Source organism: Psittacula echo (genome assembly GCF_963264785.1).
Source record: "Psittacula echo genome assembly, chromosome: 3".
NCBI classification, from domain to species: domain Eukaryota; kingdom Metazoa; phylum Chordata; class Aves; order Psittaciformes; family Psittacidae; genus Psittacula; species Psittacula echo.
In genome coordinates this window covers 54964094-54989701 of record NC_137736.1, presented here as the reverse complement: position 1 = coordinate 54989701, position 25608 = coordinate 54964094, and the positions used below count along the sequence as shown (strand labels likewise).

General features: G+C 35.9%; 1 protein-coding gene across 1 annotated transcript in view; it reads right to left on the bottom strand.

Annotated features, from left to right (window-relative positions):
• Positions 1-9594: 9594 nt before the first annotated feature.
• Positions 9595-25608, bottom strand: part of PRKX (protein kinase cAMP-dependent X-linked catalytic subunit) — a gene marked incomplete at its 5' end in the record, with an annotated part of 58059 nt that continues 42045 nt past the window's right edge. Inside the window, 5 exons of the mRNA XM_080613257.1 lie at positions 9595-9797; positions 13503-13580; positions 15883-15940; positions 20689-20784; positions 25472-25591. Coding sequence (XP_080469383.1) covers positions 9672-9797; positions 13503-13580; positions 15883-15940; positions 20689-20784; positions 25472-25591 — 478 coding nt within the window. The 3' untranslated portion in view covers positions 9595-9671. The remainder of the gene's footprint in view (positions 9798-13502; positions 13581-15882; positions 15941-20688; positions 20785-25471; positions 25592-25608) is intronic.

Here is a 25608-nt window from a genome sequence, read left to right as displayed (position 1 = left end):
GAAATAACACTTCCATTCCTGAGATGCTTCTGTTCTTTAGTTTCAAGTACTCCCTCCACCCCTAGAAGCTGCATCTGCCTTAAATCAACTACTTCCATGGGTGGTGGAGTTTTTTTAGTTGGTTTTGGTTTTATTCTTATAGATGTAAGAGGATACAGTATCAAAAGAAATAAGTATTAAAGACTTTTATTTTGCATAGTCTCTTTTCCAATTCTAATAAAAACCCCAACCAAAGAAAGCAGCACTGCCTGAACGTGCTACAGGGATATGAAGAAACAAATGCAATGTAGACATACTCCCCACACAGACTCCCTTCTCGCCACACATAAACATTTGTTATTCAATGTTACATTTTATGTGAGCAGTTTGTAGAAAATAATTTTTTCACTTATTCCTAGATGCACTTACTCCCTTATCTGGAGACCCTCTTTTTCCAGCCAATTACACACCCCTATTTACTGACTTCCCCCTATTCAAAACATGCAAAATGAGATAGCTTGGCTAGACGGAACAACTGACATTTACAGGAGAAATTAAGGATCAAAGCCAAACTTTGTATCTTAAGACCTTGTTTTAAAAGTTAACATAATCATACTATGGGAAATCCTTTTAAAGACTCTAGCATGACTGATAGGGCTTTTTCTCTCTTCTGTTTGTCTGCTCCTCATTCTTAGTCTTTCATGTGACTCACAATAGTGCATTGTTTCAATCTGTAGTGTATTGCCACTATCTTCCATTACACCTTGAGATGAAACAGGATCAGAGATTTTTTCGACAGAATTAACAGAAGTGAACTCCACTGAACATCACCCCCAGGGCAGCAGGGGAACAAGCTTGAACATGAAGCAAGCACTTCCAAAACAATACAGTAAAATACAGCTCTGGATGTCTTTACAGGGAACTAGCTAAAAGAAGCCAGTAAAATGCAACAACTTTTTGGCAATAAACGAAACTATAGTGTAACTCAAACCTGATTTCCAAGGTGGGTTGTATTTTTTTCTTCCAATACATCATGTATTATGGCCCTATGCAGAGGTAAAAAAAAACCCCAAAACAAATCAAAGCCCAACAAAACACACGTTTGGACAACATGTGTTCTAAAAGTCATTGACTGTTCCTATAATGTTCCTGCAGCTTTTCTCTGTTTAGCTGCTTGAAGCTATGCCAATCTAGTATCAGAGAAAAAAGTTATGGACTGAATTATTTCAAGTAGGATGAGATCTCCACTCACTGGAGGGAATAAACTAGAAGCTTAAAGACAATAAATACAAGGTAAACTTCTCCTCTTTTGAATTTTTATTGTCTTAAATACTATTATTATTGACGGCTAGAAATTAGAAAAAAACCCACAGACTAATAACAAAGTTAAATAAGGAGGCTATGTTTCAGCACTGTTCATGATTTTTGCACTGGTATGATAAGGAAATCTATTTGTTTTCATTTTTAATTACAATGAGAAAATAATCACTCCACTGTTTGATCACTGAATCTTCTTATTTTATACTTGGAAATTTGAAAAATCTTTTGCAATTCTTGTCTATCACCACAAGCCAAATGAAGTCTGTTTTGTCTAATAAAATCTAACACAAAACAGAGGACAAGCTGTGGAGCATTCACCATGAGTTGGACTGCAATTTTGAGAAATGCCCCATAGATATTTAAGTTTCACTCTTAACATTACCTATTGCCGTAGCTACATTTTTTTCCTATCTACTACATAATTTCCAACGTGTGAGTAGAAGAGAGGAATGGGTACCAACTTTCTCTTTTCATTCCTCATTCAATAGCTTCCAATTTTAATCCCCAGCTGAAACATGGAAATCAGCTCATCTTCCTGATAACCGGCTTATTCAGACATTACTCTAATTTCCAATTTTAAAATATTTTACATTAAAAGATTTGATATATTTGAGTAACTTGTTCTTAAATTGGATGCACAGATTTTCTTTGACTGCCAAGTCAATGTATTAAAGTATTAAAATTTTAAATTAACGTATTAGTTTCAAACCTGTCATATTTTGCATGTAAGTAATCACCAGCTGTATAAATAAAATTTAAAATAGTTAATTACTGGCAGAATCCACAGTATCCAAACAGACTTTACAGTCATTTTCACAATCCAAAAATTCATTATCTCATAAGCAAGGGTCCACATGAAAACCTGACTCAAGAGTAATGGTTACTCATGTACTGATGGCCTGCTAAATAAAAAAAAACCCAACAAAACCCAAAAAAACCCAAAACCCCAATAAATTCGATTTCCTCAGTGGCTGGACAAAGAAATTAAAGAACAGACTCAGTGTAACAACACTTGCTTAAATGACCCACGACCACACTTTATTTCTTGCATCACCAAGATTTTGTTGCGGGTTACATGAATCACAGGAGCTTTATGTAAATACTTTTAAATGGGTTTGAAAAATGTTGTTTGAATTTTGTGTCACTTTAGAGCAAATTGCAACAGTCTTGCTCCCTGGTGGCAAATACCTGCAGGGAGAATAGAAGGCCTTCCGCTACATTCAGTTATTGAAAATCCCTTTTCAAACCAAGTAAGTAGAAGTAGTAGTGCTTTTGATCCAAAGTTCAGTTCACAGCAGGGCAGCATTTTTCATAGATCACTTGAGTTAATGGGCTTACTTGTTGCTATGTGGTTGGTGGCAGACTGGCAGGAGGAAAGACGCAGGACAGCAGTGCTCCTTTAAGAGAGAGGCTAGTAAGAAAGATCCTAAGTCTGAATACACTCAAACATGAATGCATTCATCTGGAACAAACTTTGCTGGTTGATAATGTATTTAAGTATGTTCCCAGCTCATGTTTGTTAACATAAAGACAAAATATTTTACCTACTTCTATTTACTCAGCTGTGCTTACTTTTTGCAAAATATGTTGCTAGAATAGGTAGAAGCTTGACCAAGAACCAAGAGGAGAGTGTTGAATAATTTAGACAGCATGCCTCAAAGGAAACTGTTAATCCAAAGAAACAAGACATACCACTTGTGAGAGTTTTACTATATTAACACCATGTACCAGCCCTGCTTCAACTAATTATTTTTACAAGCATCTTGATTACAGGAGGGTCCTAAATTAACATAAAATTTCTTTTTAACCAAAAAATTAAGATCAGGTCAGATCAGGTCAAGTGGGTATCACACACACAATTTGAATCACTCCATATTTATGCCATTAGTTCACCCAACTTCAGAAGTACCAAACAGTTGAGATTTTCATATCCTAAATCAAAGATTGAACTGTCTAATGCTTAACTCCTGAAGAAATACAAACTTACAGAGAGCTGCCATTGAACAGCTCAAGAGTTTTTCTAAGGCTAAGTCTCAATACTTGGCTAAACTGTGAAGCTACACTCTCACAAAGCTGCTGACAGAAAAAGACTTCACTTTTCAAGGTGAGAAGACTTAGGCTCTGAAGGAAGCCTGACATACTGCATACTCGAGCAAGCTGCTGTTTCCTTTAAGTGATTTACAACAGTAGCAGCATTAAAGCACAACCCCCTACTCTGCACAGCTTACATTTGTGCAGAACTGAAAATTGAGAGGATGCTGACTATAAAGAACTTTTCCCCTTCTCCAACCACAGGTTTTTAGTCTCAAGGATTCTCTAAACTAGACTAATTTACTAAAGTTGAAATAAACTCTGTCTTGTACAGTACTGGGAAGAGCAGCAGTTTGTAGCTTAGAAGCCAGCATAAAGCTAGAACAGGCAGCATTTTCTCTACAACCTTTAGAGCAAGTACATGTACAAGTACGTACTATTCAGGCACACTAAGTTATTTCTCGGCTTAAAGTCTAATTCAAACTTTCTCCTAGAAACTTCAGTGGCCTGTGTCCAAACCTACAGATGCAGCACAAGGTCCTTGGCTGTCAGCTTCCCCAACAACTTACTCTTACTGGCACTCAAACAAATGCAGCAAATCAGATATAACTATCACATAAATCCAAGCTGGTATAATAGCTCTACCTACTGCTGAAATTTTCTGTTGTCACAGTTTGGAATATTCCTACACAAGACTAGAAAAATATCTGGACACATTTAAAGAAATTCTTACAATTCAGCTGGTTTCAAGGATAAATACGAAGTTTGACATACATGCATGTATGGATTATTTTTTTTTTTTTTTTTAATAGTACCTAGAAGGATGGAGCAGAAGAGAGAAAGAAAAGCTAGGTTTTTCTACTGAGGACAGTAAAAAAGCCTTTTACTTTCCCCCCTGTGAAAAGCTGTCTAAACTCTGAAGCTGAGATTGTAGCACCCAGCAGGAGTTCGCACAAGGAAATACTCAGTATGTGAATTATATACCAGTTCAGAGTACTGGGCAAGATACAGAGTTGCAACACTACCAGTTGCTTTCAACCATTTCTTATAATATCATACTGTTACTGGTTAACAGGTGGGTTCTTGTCAAATGCTGTTTAAACAGTGCTAGGGCTAACAAACCATGGAAGTGAGACAGATTCGGAAGTAGCAAGTAACTCCATGTGAGTGCGATGCAGACTAAGTTATACAGCAGCAAAACTTACCTGCCTGGCATGAGTGAAAAAGCATATTTAAAATATGCCTTTGCTGGATAAGATCTGGAGTTCTATGCACAGTCAAAAAAGATATAGTACTCAGGTTAGAACAAATGAACAAAACCTCTACCACATGGCAAAAGGCTGAGGTAAGAACAAGATGCCAACCCAAATTCTTTACAAACATCCTGGATACTTGCTAACATTCAAGAATCTGGTATGTTTTAACTGAGCAGTTCTTTTGATTCATGTCAAAGACATGACTAAAAGCTTGCCAGGGCTCATTGCAGTGTTCCCTCACTTTCCATTAGCACATGACATACTGGTTTACAAGAGAAAAATGTCAGTGCACAAAATCCAGAATTAAGCCAGGCAGGAAGCTAGCACAAAGTTCTGTGCTAAAATCCCCCAAACCTTACCTATTCCAAACATAAGGATATTTTCTTATGCTTACAGAAACAGACTGAAATGAGTGTTCCAGACAGTGTTCAGGTCATTAAGTTGTGAAAATGTCAAAACAATTAGGGTCATATAATCAAAGTTTAATGAGAAGTCTGAGTTAACACTCTTCATTATTGGTGTACTGAAATGAATTTGAAAATACACTTTTTGGTGCTTCTTCCATGCCAACTGAAATACGTTCTACCACTTCTGTCTTGCTCTGGAAAGACTTAACTCCTGAAAAGAACAAACACAGTTGTTTTTCTGCTCCTCTATTCACCAATATTTTTGATGCATAACCTCTACTTCCTGCCAACACAAATGGAAACAAACTCAGTTTAAACATTTAAAAAGATAGAAAGGTTTATTAAATGAATCCAGATTTGACAGATATTACATAAATTAAACAGCAATAAAATTTTACTAGGGTTTATGTACAGATCACAGTGATTTTCATTGTGCAATGAGGGCTGATTTTGTAACTTTGAACAGTACTTATACATGTGAGCAACAACAAGCAATCAGCAACATACGTTAGTCCAAGTTAACCTCGCAAGTCTAGCAGTTCAAACTCATTATGCAGTACACAGATGCCTGCTACCACTATCACTACTTACTATGCAACATAGTATTTATAAAGCAGTCAAGGTTTGCGATAGAAAAGTGCAAAACATGGGAAATCTGTACACAGTACAGTACAAAAAGGAATCATGCTACAGTCATTGAAAGCTGAAAAATAATTCTATAGCATAGAAAACACTGCATCACGACTCTTCTGAATGGCAAGCAGATGGGCTGTGAAACAGCCAGATCTTAATTGCTTTCAAAACTGCAAAATCCCTGTTCATCCATTTAAACATAGTTTAGTACCTATATTTGATCCATTAACAATGACTTTCTACAGTGGAAGATCACATTAGTTAAAGCTCAGTAGCACATGTATTCATTGATCAAGCTAATTTACAGAAAAATCTACAGCATATTCTCCATTGAAATCATGAAGCATTTATATTCATTTGGTTACAAGGCAATTTAATTTATAATGCATGTTTATCACTTAAAACCTCCAATTGGGTAATTAAAAATATATGTATATATAAAACTTAAAAATAAAGGTGGTTTTTTAATGTTTAACATTCTTGTTCACCAAAGCAGAATACCAAAGGCCTATGGGCTCTTGCAAGAAAACAGTCCTCATGCAACAGTCCATATGAAAAACACAACACATGCAACCAGAACAAAATGAACTTTAGAGAATACCATACTTGAACAGAAAATAAAAAGGTGTTCTAGTCTGTTAAAAGCAAAAAACAAACAAAAAACAAACAAAAAAAAAACCCCAAACAAAACCCAAACGAAACTATAAATCTTGAGTCCTTAGTGCAGTGTCCATCTGGGAACTTCTGTGTGAGTGCGCAGACAGAACTACATTAGTGGGCCACGATGTCCCAGGAAAGACTTAAAATAAAACTTAAAATATACTCACTTGTGCAAATAAATAAAATGGGCAGGTAACAATAACTCACTAAGCTTAAGACTGCTGAGAAAATAACTGATCACTTAAAATAATGCTTCAGGAACGTTTTGGGTTGGTTATTTTTTTTTAAGCAAGGATAAAAAAACTGAAAGCAGTTTTGTACTAGAAAGGATGTTGACGAGGTCAGTAGTTAGGCATATGTACACATGGCTCTGGAAACTATGTAAAGTCAATGGATTAGCATTATTAATAAGACTGTATTTGTTCCTTTAGTCTCTTTCAGAATGAGTGTCAGTGCATCCACTGCCAGCAATGGATAAGATTCATGAAAAAAAAACCCCACTATCTCTGTTGTTCAAGCATTGAAAACTTCTAACTCATATAGCATGTGAGTTAAATGCAACTTCATTTCCTCGGCTTTGAAGACTTAAACACAGTGTGTTTTTTAAACTTGGAAAAAAAAAAAGTATTCAGCACACTTGCTTGTTGCAGTATGTACATTTTCAAATAAGAAACTGGTTTTGTAGTACTCAGAATCCATAAAATAGTTTAAGCTCACACACACAAACACACACACACAAAATGAGCTGAACTGTGCTTGCTCCCATTAGACAAATTAAGTTATGTTTTATGTGCTTAGTTTTTCTGATTGATATGGAATAACTCACTCCACAGATACAAAAACAGTGGACCGGATTAATTTTTTTCAGGAGAGCAAGGTATTTTTACCAGGTTGAAATGATCACTTTCCATGGATCTTGCTGTACTTCATTATACATTCCTACACAGATTTTACTGAGTGGCATTTGGGGTCGTTAGTTTGTGGCACTTGCATAACATCGAGATGACTTTGTGACACTCCAGAATTACCACTTTGAAATATCCTCATTTTGCCACACATTGTGCATTTTTGCAGTCTCTTCAAGGTAAGACTTGCTTTAATGAAGAAATAGATCTAGTAACCTAGAAATTGCAAGATCTCAACAGCACTTCTGTACTCTTTAGAGTTACACAGAAGAAAATGGAAGTCAGTATTCCACAAGGAGACTCCAGATGCAGATCTGTCACAATATTATAAACATGGTAATTTGAGATTAATAGAATGTCTACTTCATAAGCATTCAGGTTTTAGTTCAGAAAAATAATTTTTAGCCTACGTTTCCTGTAGCATTTCAGATCAGAAATGTGGAGAGCAATTTGTAGGAGAAGCTGTTTGTACGGTCTACTTATACAGTTTTATGTAGAGCTATCATAGTGGAACTTTAGTGAGCAGACAGGCTTTGGAAAAAAAATTTGGTCTAAATATAATGATTTCATTAAAAGTTACCAAACCCCACAACATCTGAGAAAATGTCATTACTTTTTGAAATCCAAGCACTTCAAAACCATTTCCCCTATATTAACACAAGTATCACAATATGTAACATGAAAAAACCCACTAAAAAAAGATCCTGACTTTTACACAATCTACCTTCATATTTATGTGTATTCATATACATAGGTACATATATATGCACATACTGATATTTGGTGCTACTTAAAATGAAGCAGTATTGCAAATATTTCCTAAATACAGTGTACGCAAGCTGCTAGAAGGACGTTAGTACAAGGTGAAAATAAGAGACTCCTTATATCTAAAGGTTGAATTCTGCACATATGGAATTCCTGTCAGCAGAGATTTTAGGACATTTCCAAAAGCAGGAGCAGAAGAATCAGGCTCTAATATATTTTCAGTCTTCCCTCTGATATTCTGAACTGCCAAGCACTCAAAAATATCTATTTCAATAATGGAAGAAGTCTTTTATGGCTCATACTTTACATTTGGAGAAGACAGCAAGCTTGAGAGACAACAACTTCGGTAAGAGCCAGTTAGAGCCCTTTTATCAGTATGCACTGAATTGCATGTTTACAGAGAGTCTTCATGTGAGGAATCTCATTTCAGACAATACATGAACACTCAACATCTTGGTTTGTAGAGACATCACTGTAACAGAACTTTATAAATCAACCGTTAAGATGCATCATAAACAGCAATAAAACATGCCCTTGTCTTTCTGCTTTCAAGTACTATGGTTGCAATTGTGAGGCATTGGAAATTTTAGGTACAAATATTTTTTAAAACTTAATTATTTTTATTTTTACAAAGAATTATAAAATGTATATAAGGTGATGAAAAACTCATTTATCCTTTTAAGATTTTTATTCCTAGAGAACTTCTTGAAAAACATTATTTGAAAAATAAAAATCATAGACTCTGCAAAGTACAAAAATTTACATCTTTGCACAGTTCCTGTGCTTTAGTTGTACTGTATTCATTATATACATATATACTAATTTGTGCTTTTAATTACACAAGTTTAGTATAAACTTATAAAATTAAGTCTATGAATTAACTATGCAAAAAGGATCTGGGAATAGCAGGAAACTTAACTAAACCATAAGTTAAAAAAAAAAATAAAATCCTAAAATACACTATTTTAGTGAGTCTACTTCAGAATAGACTATCAATATTACAATTTACTAATAACAAATGTTTACAGCAAAAATTATTCTTGCCTGCCTCCAACTCTTTAGGTATTTACTATACACTAATATGCATATTTGAATGCAGTATCATTCTTATCCACAAAAATTCTTCATTTACATATGAACTCCATTTTTCTTCAGACTTGCTGTTAGCATTTCAACTTCCTTCCAATTTCTAAGACAAAATATAATGAAAAAGGAACACAAAATACAAAGAGGAGCATGTGAATTGAATGACAAATATCAACCTAGCACAGTTATAAGACATGATTTAGTGTACAGAATTAATCTGACAATCTTATTTCTCTAACTAGAGTTTTCACTCTTAGTATGAAAATCTTGCAATCAAAACCAATCACATTTCCTTAACTGTCAAATCAATCCAGATATCTGCTTCTGACACTATTTAAAAAGTTTTAAGGACAGAGGGACTTAAATATCTGTACACAAATAACTCTTCATCACAGAACACCAAAGCCTGTGAGATAAATTACCTTTGTCATTCCGTAAACTTGCTTACCAGCATTTTATTTCAACAGTATTACTGTGATTCACGTTGGTTTTAAGCGCTGTAAGGGAGTATTAATCACTGTTATGGAGCAGATGATGTAATTTCTGCATACAGCTCTCACTCACAGACCTTCAATGTTTTGAGAGGACTCCCAATATTTGGACATACCTCATAAGTGCAGATGTCACAGTCAGAAGTTCTTGAAAATTTCTAGATCTTTAGGGGGTACCGGAGGTATCTTGTTCCAGTCATCTTCAGGGTAAGCTTCAAAATTGGAAGTATCCCCATCATTGGATACTTTCGGCACTATGGGAGGCTAGTCAGAACAAGCACAACAAAAACGTTAGCACAGTTTCCTCAGGTTTCCTCAGTGAGCTCCTCTCCATCATATTAAAGCAGAATTCTGTAAAAGACTGATAAACATATTTATAGAAATTCACCTTTTACACAAATAATGAATGGCATGAGAGAAGGACGCTTGCAGCAAGAGACATGTTCCAATGCTTTGTCTATATTGTGGTTAAGACAATTATAATACAGATACCTATTTTATTTAGCACCCAAGTTCCAGCTGCTTTGCAGACTGAACATAACTACTGAAAAAGATTACTGCAACTAAGTTTCCAGGCACCTGCCATTACAGCAAGATCTACCACTCTCCTTCCTCACTCCTTTTCCATAGCCTATAAGCAAAAAAGTGTGTAATCACATCAGGTTCCTTTCAGCTAAGAAAGAGTCTTGATAACAGTGTGGGTAACTGCTTTCTAATTGCAGGAAAAAAACCTCATCTTCACCACTTTCAAACTGATTGATTGCTTTTAGAGGTGTAAATGACTAATTTGTGTCTACCTACTATGCTCTTTCCTAGCTTAGCAATAAACCGAAGCATGTAAAGAAATTGCTGCACTGCAAAAACTCACTTCACAAGGATGTCTGTAAAAGCATCTTAATTCAAATGGAACTTTATAAGAAAACTTGGAGGTGCCAAGAGAAATATTTGTTTTCTACTTCTTTTCTCAGAGGACCCTTTGGATTTCTACTACTGCTCACCAGCTTCACAGTAGCAGTGGTTTTTTTCCTTGTCTTGTATCTAACATCAAGATGATTCTGCCTCTCCAGCCACAGGCAAAGAGATAAAGCTCGTTTCTGGAGCAGAGGTCAATGTAGGCCAAACCCTTTTTCTTTTCTCAAAGGACATTCATCTCTCTATCCCCTTCTCAGTAACAGAGAGCTTAACTATTGTCATGAGTCGAATAAAACACTTTTGGCTAAGAAAACCTTAAGGCCAATAACAAAACTGGCTAATAAAAGTCATACCACAGACAGAACTATCAAATAAGCAAACCATTATTCTGCATCTTCTCAAAAGGTGAGTCTGGCTTCTTCTAGCTCTGAGATCTTATCCGATCTTTTGGGCTTCTTAGTTTTAAACAATGCCATCAGCAAGTTTTCAATGGGAAAGAAAGGGTCCCTTAAAGATGGTACTTTTAAGCTTCAACCAAAAGCAAAGTCCTACTTCTACATGTGTAGTCACAGTATACTGTGATGTTTTAGAAGCTGCTTAAGAAAACACGCTGCATCTAGTCTGCCCTAGAGAACTATCTACTCCACTGTGGGAAATGCCTGGTACCCCCACCCCCCCATAAGTATTTGTGCAGGAAAGCCTCACACCCACCCTCACCCTCCACTCCCCCACCCCCCAAAAAAAAGAAAAAAAAAAGGTGAGAAAGAAAAATCCTCTATTTTAGATTCAGAGAAGTATTTTCTCTCTTTCAGCCAATAGTATCATTTATGTAATACTAATATTTAAGATCTTGTCAGGACCGTGAATCAATATGTCACATACAGTAGGCAAATTCACAGATTTTACAAGGAAAATGGAGCACTGTATCCATTATTTCATATTTTTAATCTCTTCTTCAGTATAAAATACAGATTGTGAAAACTAATTCTGAAGAATATAGGTGCCTCTAGAAATACTGAAGTAAACTTCTGACTCAATTAACATCCTCGTTCTGATGTATAATTAAGCAGCATCTTGTCTTTTAAGAGCTTAAAGTAGCCATCACAAAGATTAAGAAACAAGTTTTAGATTCATAATAATCTAAATGCCATGGCGACATTCTTTTTACATGAAAATGCAACACACAGGATGTTTTGACCTGAGACTCTGGATTTGTACCTCTAACTTTCAGTGTTTAATATTATGTGTTTGTTATTTATTTGGTAATTCAGTAGTTTGCCAACACCTTCAAAGTTTAAATACTTACAAAACATGTTATCATTCAGTTTTTGTTCTCTGTGGCTTTGTGTGACCAGAATTTACAGTAAATAGTTTAAAAATATGACTTCATTACAAAAGATCTACATAAAGCTAATCATTAAAAATAAAATAAAATCCATGCATTTAAAGAAAATGTGGATTTAATGAAAAAAGTTACCTATAACTTTGTATTAGGATGTCTACAAGAACACATCAAGAACATTTTCATCTCTTATCTATGTTGCAAGAACTCAATTTATGATATCTAGCCAGAAAAACCCCAGGTTCCAATATAGGTTGGGGAACGACCTGTTAGAGAGCAGTGTAGGGGAGAGGGACTTGGGGATCCTTAGTGGACGGCAGGATGACCATGAGCCAACACTGTGCCCTTGTGGCCAAGAAGGCCAATGGCATCCTGGGGTGTATTAGAAGGGGGGTGGTCAGTAGGTCGAGAGAGGTCCTCCTTCCCTTCTACTCTGCCCTGGTGAGACCGCACCTGGAATATTGTGTCCAGTTCTGGGCCCCTCAGTTCAAGAAGGACAGGGACCTGCTGGAGAGAGTCCAGAGCAGGGCAACTAAGATGATTAAGGGAGTGGTGCATCTCCCTTATGAGGAAAGGCTGAGGGAGCTGGGTCTCCATAGTTTGGAGAAGAGGAGACTGAGGGGTGACCTTATTAGTGTATATAAATATATAAAGGGGGAGTGTCACGAGGATGGAGCTAGGCTCTTCTCAGTGGCAAACAATGATAGGACAAGGGGTAATGGGTACAAACTGGAACACAGGAGGTTCCACTTAAACTTGAGAAGAAACTTCTTCTCAGTGAGGGTGACAGAACACTGGAACAGGCTGCCCAGGGGGGTTGTGGAGTCTCCTTCTCTGGAGACATTCAAAACCCGCCTGGACACATTCCTGTGTAACCTCATCTAGGTGTTCCTGCTCCAGCAGGGGGACTGGACTAGATGATCTTTTGAGGTCTCTTCCAATCTCTAGCATACTGTGTGTGATACTGTGTAAATTCATTGTAAGAAACTAATGCAAAGGAGAATCACACATTTAATTCATATTTGATTGAATGCATATAACAACCTATGCTACCAAAAATCACTAGTAAGAAGTTGTACTATAGCTTTTAAGGAAGGAAAGAAAGAAGGCAGTTTTAAAACTTTAAAAAGCATTTTACAGTGTTGATAGCTTTTGAAAACATCTACCCTCATAATACTAGAATTTGGTGCTGTTATAAAATATGTATCACATTCATAAATCCTTTTCTCTCATCTTCTCTACTCCTCCTACTCCCATATGCTTTACATTTTATTAAAGAATTTACATGAATTGAACTTGGCACAAAAATGTAAAGCCCAGAGTAAAACACTTTTACAGACAAGGTCAATGAAAAAATCAAAACAAAAATCAAACCAGTAAGTCACCAATCCCCTCACATGAAACAACCACCTATAAAAAAATAACAAAATTCAAAAACTGAGAATTAAATGTTAACTAAGCTTCAGCAAACAATGTAGGGATTTTTTACAAACATTTTGCATATAGACAAAAATGCAAGTGGACAATCCTATAATTAATTCTGCAGTGTAAAAGGGAAAAATATGCATATAATTATTGATGTGTTCATATACACACATACCCATACACACATCTGAGCACACAGATGCAACAGGAAACAAAAACCTCAACAGATCAGCTTAAACAAACAATGATTTCTGGTTGCGATATCCTATACAGTATTTTGCATAATATACCTTTAGTCTCCTTTGAGGTACAGCATCCCAATCTATAGACCTGAACCATCTATGTCTCTTCACATCATCTGCTCCATTCTTTAAAGAAAAAAATAAAATTAAATATTTAGTAAGTTGCATGTATGCCAAACCATGTATTGCATCATAAGAACTGTGGTATCAAGGTAGACTACTGGTCCGTGCAACCTTTTTTTCTTTTTTTAGGTAATAATCATTAAAAAATTCTACAGGATAAATTTGTATTTCCCTAGCAGGCCCCTAATTCCAGCAAAAAGATCCAAATTTCTCTCTCTCTGCCTTTTTTTTTTTTTCTTTTTTTAAAGCAGCATTCTTCTGACTCAAGGAAGATCGCAAAACCATTCACTGCAGTTCCATCCACTTCTGTTTTCTCCAACATTTTAGAGAATTCCTCTAATTCTTACACTAATTAAAAGAAAAACAACTGAAGTTGATGGTGTCTTAAATAAAAATCACATCTGGTAAGCTCATAGTTGTATCAAATATTACAGACATTTAGTGCTGACAACAAGAGGTTTTCAGTACTGTTAAAAAAGTATATATATAAAAGCACTTTTTTCATTTTAGATATATGGTTAAAAGCATATCTGTCTTGTAATGATAATTCTCTCTGGCATGACTATTTTGATTATGCACATAACGAACAAAAATGCTTTGCTTTTGTTTTGTTTTGTTTCCCTTTTTCTTTTCCTTCCCCTCCCCAGGACGAAGCTTGATTCAAGCACAGGTTCATTTCTGAGGCATTAAACACTGGAGAAAATCAGATGGTTCTCTGTCTCAGGCATGATCACAGCACTATTTTAATGCACACTCAAAGTTCATAACACATGTAGCTCCATGAAATGAAGCATACCATACCTTTGGGTTTTTTTGGGTTTTTTTTTCAGATCTATATGGAGTGGGACTATCCACATGCACATCCAAAGATTCAACAAGGAGAGTATAATTTCTCACCTAGTTCCCCCACAAAAGTAGATCTCATTGAATGCTTCACCAGAAAATGTCCAATGGATTTTAAGTCTTTTTAAACCAACTTTGATTAAGGAAAAGGATCAGACTAGAGACTGACTTACTGCCCCTACCCCAAATTCTGCTTCTAATTAGAACTGTCTTTGATTCTAACATTTTAGCCAATTCTAGGGAAAAATTCCCAACAAATCAAACAATCAGAGACTTAAAAAAGGCAAAAAAACCCAACCCAAAACAAAAAAATTCCAAACAAACAAAACCAAACCCCAACAAAAACCCCCAGCCAAACAAACACATTGCCCAAAATCAATGTTTGAAAAATCAAAGTCTGTTTTTGTTTTTGTTTTTCTTCAAAATTGTCAAAAGACATGGAAGTTTTCATTGGCTGATATCTTTCTAAATTTTTAGCTAATGAAAGTTTGGGTTTAATCCCCCTGCTGACTCCCAAAAACACTGCAAAGGATTCTGAAGGATAAGAAAAACATTTATTCCCTGGCTTTTCTTATCAGTCTAAGTTTGTGCCACAAAAGCCTCTGAAAAGGACCTTTGGGCAGCAGGTTCTGGCATCTATACTTATATATAACTGGTCATCGTACAAAAAAGCAAAGCTGTAACCTCCTGCCCAAGGAAGTAGAAGTTTTACCTGTCTCTAAAGAATTAAAACATTACACAGGTTAATTTAGGTATCTGCAACACTCTAACGAAGCTAACAACTCAATGAATAAAGGATTAATGTGGTTTAGCTAGCCTGTTAAAGCACGTGAGTTAGTTCACATGCAGCTAACTTCTCACTGCATTACCAACCATAGCTGCACAGCTGCAAAATCAACTAAGCTTCTAGCACAGCTGTCATCTTCTGTGCCTTACAAGTAGTACCAGATCAGGACATCTCACAGAATTCACCAGACTGCTTTGTGTTCCATCTTGACATATCACAGATATAGCTGTATTTCTGGGGTAGGCTGGAATGCTACCTGAGATGCGAGCAGATTTTTAACTAGTAAGCTATTGCCTTCTAAGTCTATTTGCAATAGGATTCTTCTTGGTGCAAGACTATCTGACTGTGCTTAATCAGCCCCATCATCAAACTACCAGGACAACGACCAAACATCGTGGTACAACAACCCTTATTCATCTTAAAATCAAGCTTCAAATTTTATTAGTGCTCCTTCTGGGATTAAACAGCTCCAAAGGAAGACTCAAATAAGCTACAGGATTTAGCACCAAGTCTTCAAATTAATCATTAAACAAGTAGGGTTTCTTAGTAATGTATGGGAAAATGTGTCTCAATTTCATGCTTATAAAAACAAAAGCCATAGAAGAGCTGTTCTAAATCTTTCCTACAGAATTCTTTCAAACTTGTGCTTTGTTCTGTGTTACATTTTATACTGACCTTCATATTTCCTAATCGTCTTGTTCTGTCAACTACAAGCAGCTTCTTAATAAGGTCTCTGCAGTAAAGAAAACATGTTCTCTGTTAAACAAAGGTAACTGATATTTTACTGTCATACAAAATGTTACAGAATATGAGCATACTTCCCTTTGACTAGCCAATACTGTGTATAATTTACTTATTCATTTCCTTCATATTTTAGACACTTAAGACTGAATAATAAAAAGGAATAACTTGTTCTAAAAGGGTCTTGCTGAATTTTGGAAGTTCTTTTTAAACTCTTTAAAGAAACAAAGGAGAAAAACTCTCTCTCCCCCCTCAAATAGCACCATATCTTTCTTTGTATTTTTTGTGTTTTGCTGGGCATTTAAAATCTCAAAATTTATCTCAAGCCTATCTGGCAGAACACAACTCTAACGTATATAAAATTCTGTGGCTACTACATATTCAGAGAAACCATGGAAGAGCCAGTCATCTGCTTAAAACTAGTAACATCTATAAGCTTTAACCTAATTGAAAATCAAAAACATCCCTTGAAATTCTAGTTTATTGAACAGTTCTACATAAAACTAAATAAACATTTTAAAAGATGAATGCAAGTTTAGAGACATAAAGGATTTCAATATTAATAGCAAAGAGCTTTCAATATTAAGCACCAAAAAATTCCAACATAAATCGAGTATCACACAGTTAGCTTGGTTACTTAGGAGTTGAGAAAAAAATCTGGCTTCATATTTCTATGAACAGTTACTTTTTATCTCAAGAGATTACTTTGTTCTCACTTTTAGAACAACAGCATCCTGGCCTCATGGCATAAAGTATTAATGACAGAAATGAACAAAAGTTTAGCCATCTTTCTTCTTTCTACAGCCTCAAATAGACCTGAGAGATGTAATACTGCACAAAATGCTGGAGATCTACAAAGCACATCTAATTCCAATTTTTAATTTGCAGAAGGTTAAAAAAAAACCCAGCAGCTTTATTTACAGAAAATGTAAACATATTAATAACACACCTGCATCTCTCCATCCCTGTCACATCTACTAACCCAGAAAAAAAACAGCATTCTGTCACCTAACCTTGAAATCACGAAAGTGCATACACAAAGAATGTATGAATTGAGAGTGAATGTGCTAGGCTGCTTGAAAAGCTGTTGTATTTGGCAGAAATGTAGTTCTAAAATTCAACCGGAAAAATATTCAATTGGCAGATAAACGAAGAATAAAAAGTCAAGGTAGAAAGCAATTTTTAAAACTCTCATGATCATTCCAGCCTATCAATGCTTGGATTACATTAAATCATATGACTGACTCCTTTTACAGTGACGTTTACAGAAATACCTCTTTTCAGTCTTTGCAGAGAAGACTATTCCTTATGGAGAAGACTACAAGAATGGCTATAAGCAGACTCTAAAACAGATGCAGGACTAAAAAGAAATCCAGAAACCCAGAACTAGATTCACAGGCTCTATGACCAAAGGTAAATCATGGAGTTTCCTGTTCCTATATAACCAGAAAACATACAATGGGTCATTCATTCTTGGCTTCCTTCAAAATTTTATCTTAGAAAACAACAATTAAAGGATGACATTGGTCAGTGATACTGTTGTCACCAAAGATGAATACATTTGCTGCATTCAGAAGAACAAATGTCCATTTAATTGAAGCAAGTAACAGATAGTTTAGTGATTCTTTATTACACAGTTTCTAAAGAATAATTTAGAAATGATCATGTTAAAAGTCCATCTGACAGATACATTGCACTTTGCATTTGGGGAGTGAAATTCTACATTAAGGTCTTTCTAGACCAGTTACCCTTAAACTGCTGTAGCACTCATGCTTGACTTGGTACTTTCCAAAACTGTCTTTGCTAAGAAAACCTCACAAAAAGCAAAAAAAAAACCCTCCAAAACCAAAACAAAAAAAAAAAATCAAAATATTCCCGAAATAACTTATAAACTCATTAGTGGCCAAAGAAATAGGTGGAGCCTAATAATTATGTTTTATCAGAAATGAAGTAATCCAAAACTCCACCAACAGGTTTATTTTTTAATTTCTAGTCGATTAATTTATCATCACCATCATGGCAGAAGCTGTTTTTCAAAAGAGACCTGAAATAATGGTCAATATGTCAAGGACTTCATGTATATAGGACAACAGATTTGGAGAAAACATCTGATCATATTGCAAGGCAGCTAAAAATAGGGACACAGTAATGAAAAATGTGAAGAGATGCTGGCTCAGTCTAGAAAGAACAGCACTTATGCAAGACACAGAAGCACGCAGCAGGAGGGAAAGCAAAGGTTCAAAAGGTTAAAAGTATGGGAGGGTGATGGTGGCAGGCAGGTAGAAAAACATCAGGTTTATGTAGTACATCTAGGTAGAAAAGTTTTCTCAGAGTCCAAAAAGGAAAATACTTTTGCTGTGCAAGACCAGAGTGTTAAACTTCAATTATTATAAATATATAGCACTAATACTTCAGACATAGCCTGAATGGGACAGGACCCAGGATAGTCTTCAACCTTGCTGAGATACCAACTGATAGGAAGAAGAGAGAACGCAAACAGGATACAAACAAGCTAAGAAGTAGACTGTCTTCTTAGGATAAAATAATCTTGGCACTTGCTTTAAGCCAGTGGTGCACAGATGTCAAGACTATCCAGTTCTGCATATTTTGATTTTAAAAGAGGGGTTGATGTAACAAGAGAGATACATTATGCTAACAACTCACTGCAGAAAGCAGGTGAAAAAATGCAAATGAATGAGACCACCCAAAACCAAAGTGTGAAATGAGGAAAGACAAAGCTAGAATATCATGAGACCTCTTAAAGGCAGGATGCAGCGGGAATGAGCTGCCAAGCACACACTGAAAGAACAACTGAATAAGAAAAGCTGGGAAAGAGGTGCATCAACAACTATGTTGATTAATGTGTCCTACAGTTTATTGGCAGTCATATCTAGACTGAAGACCAAAACCTACATATACATGCTTACTACCATAATTAGGAAACTTCACAGGACCAGACATCCTCTGGATAGTAGAAATCAGTGTTGGTCTGTGAATCTTGAGCACAAATAGAAGCTAACAGCTTCTCTCCTTTTAAATGCTTTCTCCATGTTAGACAGGTTGCTAATGATAATAACCTAATTTGAGCTGTTCATCTTCCGGGCACACTCTTACACTTTAGTGCACACAATGTTATGTGAGATACTCAATTTTCTTCCCAAGACAGACTGGGTTAGGAAGATCAGACAATAAGACTACACTAAATTGAGAATAGTCTCAAGATCGTAAGGGAAAACTCTGTTAAGAGCAGACACAAATATGAAACACTAATCAGCACACGGTGATGTAGATGTGCTTGATTCAGTGCACCTGATGATTCCAAAGAGGCTTAAAAAATCCTCCCTAAATAATTATTTTTCTAAAAGAATTCATAAAAGGTCATTGTACAGCAAATCTAATGAGATCTGTCCAACATTTTATTATCTATTATCTTGTGGAGGCAGTAAGTAAGTGCCATCTCTAAGGTCACTGCATCAAAACACCTTCAATGATTAACCTGGGAATGTATGAATAATTTTCTGTCTTAATCATCTCTGCTTCTGATTGCACTTCCTCTGTTCTAATGTTTACTAAAAAATTGCAATTCTGGTTTTTTTAAATGGGAAAAGCATTTAATCTGCAATATGCCCACAGCAATTGCAAAATGCGATGAATAAAATGCACATATGAATATTTAATACTGCATACTGAACTGGGGCCCTGCTATCAGAAGTGGAAGTTGATTTTACACTGGAACTTGCGAAGTATCAAGAGTTTGTTCAGGTAGTTATGTTGAGAGTGCTTTAGCTGGTACACATGCACACAAAGGAACAGTTTAGTGTTCGCTTCCTGCTCTCCTAATTGTTACTCATATTAAATTATCTATCTCCTCATATTTCTCCTCTTTTCTTTCTGTCAGGCACTAACCTGATACCAATAAGCTCTGTAAAAGGTAGAACAGCATTTAATATTCTAAAATATGCAGAAAAGTAAGAAGTGCAGATACTATCTTAGAACTGTATCTCCAGTTTGAAGCCTAACAAAGACATAGTTTTACTTGGACTGCAAGAATAAATGTAATCTAAAATATTTTCCAACATGGTGCTTGTCATGGTTTAAGCCCAGCCAGTAACTTGGAAACATGCAGCTGCTACCTCACTCCTCCCCCTTCTTTCTCCCCCCCGCTCCCTGAGGGATGGGGAGGAGAATCGGAAGAATGTAACTCCCACGGGTTGAGATAACAGTCCCGTAACTAAGGTACAATACAAAACTACTACTGCTACCACCAATAATAATAACTATAAGGGGAATAACAAGGGAAGAGAATATAACCGCTCACTATCCACTGACTGATACCCAGCCCGACCCAAGCAGTGATCTAGCTCCAGGTAACTGCCCCCAGTTTATATACTGGGCATGACGTGCTGTGGTATGGAATACCCCTTTGGTTAATTTGTGTCAGGTGTCCTGCGTCTGCTTCCTCCCGGCTTCCCTTCCTCCCTGGCAAAGCATGAGACTGAGAAAGTCCTTGGTCAGAGTAAACATTACTTAGCAACAACTAAAAACATCGGTGTTATCAGTGCTGTTCCTAGGCTGAAAGTCAAAACCACAGCACTGCACCAGCTACTGAGAAGGAGAAAAATGACTGCTACTGCTGAACCCAGGACAGTGTTTTACAAAACCTTCTACAAAGATCCTTCAGAAACAGTACTAAGGAGGTGTATAGAATATAAAAGACAGTGTTGGGAGTCATGGACTTACTTTACATATAAATCCAAATGCCTCGGGAAATCTATTTTGCCAGCAAGAATCTTCTGATATATACCAAACGGATTATCATCAAAAAATGGAGGAAACCTATTTTAATACAGCAAAATTTTGAGGTTAGAAAAAGAATTTCCAAAAACTTTATAAACAGTATTATGTTATAGTAATTCCTCTCAGAAATCACTGATTACATAGTTATTTTTGGTAGGGCATCATTAATCAAATACTAGCTTGAAGAATAACCTAAATCTGCTATTGAAAAATAGAAAAAAAATTATGCAATATATTGAACACAGAACTAAAATTGAATATTACGAGAGATGTTTTTGTTACATTAGCAGAATAATTAATCAAGTATGAAAAATATTTCAGTGTTAAAATGTTTTGCCTTTATCTATAAAACTCAATGGTATACTTTCCAAAACAACATTGCCATTTTTGATCTTGCCCTATAACTGCAGACATACCCTTACATACGCTTATTCACTAGTTTCTAAAGCATCCTCATATGAATATAGATTGTTCAGTTCAGTTCATAACTGTACTTCTTGAATTCATGTATATATCTTCTTAGAGAAGCTTTGAAAAAGACAAGACTGTTCAGAACCTGAAATTCTCTCAAAGTGCAGCTGTCTTTCTGTGTGGGAAAGATGAAGTACTAATTTCATAATCTTCCAAAGATGATCAAGATGCAATTAAAATTCTAAACTTAGAATTGTCTAGAACATTCATGAAGTTATGAGCAAAGAGTACTTGTTTTACAGCTCCAATAAGAAGCAAGAGTATTTTCTGTTGTGCTTCCTTTACTAATGTAACACATCCCCTGATTACTGCAAGAGGCTCAGAATATAGGTGCATCATTACAGTTGGTATAAGCAGCTTAGCGCAAGTGCCAACAGTTTTTCAAAGTGGCAGTCACCTTTTCAGAAGTTACCACTGGAAACCTGTTAGGGGAATGAAATAACTAACTACACATTCACTAATCTCAGTGCCACCTTAACTTCCGTAACATGACCAAAGCATCCCCTTTACTATGCTTCTGCCTCAAAACCCCTACAGAATAAAGGCATTTTGAGTATCAACCATATTAATAACTTCCAAACACTATTAAAGTCCAATGTTTAAAGTATTTTCACATCTCCATCAGTATAGTTCAGAAAAGCTGTGTGCATAAGGATAAAAAAGTACTACTACATTGTGTACACTACTGTGGTGTAAAATCAAGAACAAGTATGTATAAGTTTTTACATATTTACTTTTGGTTAAATTGCTCTTTCCTTTCCCACTTTGAAAAACTGAAATTACTATGTCTAGAATTCCTGCAAGAAAGTTAAATCACATTTGGTTCTATATTAGTTTAATGGCAAGACTGCTTAAAGTGCATTCAAACTGTATGCAAATGAGAACAGCTTTGAAAGATGACATAGTTTTTTTACAAACAAACCAACTTGAATTTGAAACTACTTGTAAACGTCTATTTTCAACACAGCATGGATTTTTAGACAAAACAAGTATTGTGCTGGAAACTACCTAATAAATCAACAAAACCCCCCTTGAGTTTCAGACTATCTTCACACCGTAACATAAACAGCTGCCTTTTTGCCATCAATAGAAAAGCAGAAAAACAAAACAAGACAAAACAAAAAAATCTCTGCATATGGGACAACAGCTGCAAACCATTCCTTTTGCTAACTGTTGCATAACAATGGCACTGGCATTGGTCTCAAAGATAACATAGTTTTAGCACTGAATATGGGAAGTTGTAAAAGCTCAAGGGAAAACACACAAGTCAGAGAATGCAAAACTGTAGAAAGGAACAATTAGCTACCTGAAATGACAGATCAGCACATCACATATGATCACCAAAGCAAAAATGAAAAACACAAAGTCCTCATTAAGTCAGAAAATTCAGTTAGCTACACATCTGATGACCGTACAATTATGACCTAATGTTAAATAATAAGTTTATTTTCCTCTATGACAGATTTTAACAGAACACATTTACTCAAAGAGATCTTTCAATGATTTCTATTGACAGTTTGTTTAGCTTGTTTAGATTAACTCTATGAATTTGGTACTACTAATCTGTGCTGTAAAGATCTCTTCTCACCCATGGTTCTCCCTGTTCTTCTATATTTTATTCTTATATTTTACTATCTTAAACCTAAACAGACCTTGCCTTAAATATAGTGTGTGCAGATTTAGAATTCCATGGGCCTCTAGAGATTAAGTCACAGAAATAAGACACTGCAGAACAGGAAAGTGTGGCTTTGTTTGGTTGGTTTTAGAGAGACCATTTCCTTACACACATCTACCAATTATTTTCAATTGCTTTCGGGGTTCAGAGAGAATAACTTCAGGAAATAGCTGCCAAATGTCTTCAGTAACTTGCAGATAACAATTTGGTCTTGAAGTCAGGTTTTGTTCACCTTCAAATAATTCTCAAATCGTTGAATTTCGAGGGATTAAGTTACCAAGGACTGGTTTTGCATTAAAAGTCTTAATAGTAAATACCAAGCCACATCTTGAGTTGGTGAAGAAGAGTCATAAAACACTACTGCCAACAGCAGTATTATTGCCATCAGCAAAAAGCTGATAAAATGCAAAAAGCATATGCCCGATATCACAACCTGCCCTCCTAAAGAAATCACACATAAGCCACAGTCCCTGCCCTTCTCAACCTCCCAAACCCTGGAATCTTGAAAATCCTAAATAAGTAGTATCAACCTCCATCCCCTAGAAAAAAAAAAAAAAAAAAAAGAAACCCACAAAAAAAAAAACACAAGAAAAGGAAAACCAACCCCCCCCCAAAAAAAACAAAACAAAAAAAAAAAAAAACCACAAACAAACAAACAAAAAAAAAAATCCAAAACCAAAACCACAACCAAGAAAACTTGGATGGAGTCCCTGTCCCAGCTTTGGATAAGGACTCCACCTGAGGACTGAAAAGTAAAAAGAAGCATCCAAACATTATGGAGAGAATGTCTACACTAATACTGTAGCGAAATACATTACAAAATCACGTGCAGCAGACAGCTGCTCTGTCAATCAGCCCATGTAAGAACTCAGTTGCCTTTTAGAAATGTGTAATTTATTTCTATTTATTAAGAGTCCCTATAACCAAACTGTTTATGTTAAGCTGGGGGGAATCCAAATCTTATCCCTTGAGCCAGACAGTGTCAGGACACAAAGAATCCCACATAGAAATGACTGCACCTGCCCCCTATTTTTATGAAGAATATACACCACTCATATTTCAGTAGAATATATGTAGCAGTCATACTTCAGCACTCTGCAGTCTTGAGGTCTCAATGACTCGAGAGACCAGATCTTACTTGACTAACACCTGTAGTCAGTATGTTAAGCCTTCAGGATATTAAGAAAGCAAAGAGTGGGCAGCAATGCTGTCTTTGGACCAAGTTTTGATGCTATTGGGTGGACTTCTTCAGAGCAAACACACGCAACGGATTGGAGCTCCAAAGTGACTGCCCATCGGAGGAACTGCCTGGGCAACTTGACAAGCTTGTCCAAACACCAGAAATCCCCAAAGTTACCCTGAACTGACAGTATTGTACAGAGAAAAGAAAGAATAAATCCATGCAAAGATGTTTTTATTCCAACCACTATGTGGGGCTGCAGATCCAGAATAAAAGGCCACAGAGGCAACTCGACACACACTGAGGGAGCGAGGAAGTACAGGCGCCTAGTACCAAAAACATTCTAACAACCATGAAACTAAAACTGATGTTACTGATACTGATGATACTGTGCTTCTTTCAAAGCCATAAAAAACTTGCTTTCACCCTCATTTGTTCTACTGCATTGACCACAGCAAAACAGATTTCTTTCAAAATTCCCACTCTTTTTCTAAGTACCTTCAAATGATATAGCTAAGACAAAAAAAGAAAAACATGCAGATGCCTTGTTCAGTACACAAGCAAAATTACATATTCTCCCTATCTAAACCAATCATTTAAGTAGTATTCAGAATAACATATCTTTTTTGAAATTAGAGCAAATTGACAGCTAATTTTATCTACCCAACACTTAAAGTCAGCAGCAGTAAATTACATTAATGCCAGAAAGTCTCTATTCAGTTTGAATTTGTGTCTTTCAGAAACACTGCTTATCAAGCAAATTCCAAAACATGAGAATTACAGTTTAAGCAACTGATTTCCAAATAGACATTTCAAGCTTTTCCATGTTCCTTTTTTTTTTTTTTTTTTGTTTTTGTGATTTAAATAAAACGAGTGCTCAGTAGTAATACAAGCTGTATTAGTAAGTCTTCCTACTTGCCACAGTGCATTTTGGATGACTAAAGCTCCCACTGCAAATATGATTTCACTATGCTAGAAACTAATTACAGAAGTTTCAAAGAAAACTGGTTAGTCTTCTTCTTCACCCTTTAAATATAAAGGATGTTGCACATAAAAATCTAAACTTCAACAAAACCTGGGTTTCCAAAACAGATAAGGAAAAGAGCAGCTGTTAAAAAGTCTGAGATTAAAAAAAAAAAAAAAAACACCAAAAAACCCAAAAAGCAAAATCAACCATCAAACCACATCCAAAAAAACCCTTAAAAAAATCCCCATAACAGTAATGATACATGTTCTTTTGTACACCTTCCCAATTGCTTTCTTCAGGAAACAGAACTCTTGTATAAACAATAAATTTAACCCGAATTTGCTATTCTGAGTATCATAAACACAACTAGTGAAGAATCCTGTATTACTTTATTATATAATATTGCTGTGATATATTAATCATTATCACTTACCCTGACAGCATCTCAAATACAAGAATTCCTAGAGCCCACCAATCCACAGCTCTTCCATGGCCTTTGCTTTGTATAACTTCTGGTGCAAGGTACTCTGGAGTGCCACAGAGCGTCCATGTCCTGGGAGAAAAAGAAGA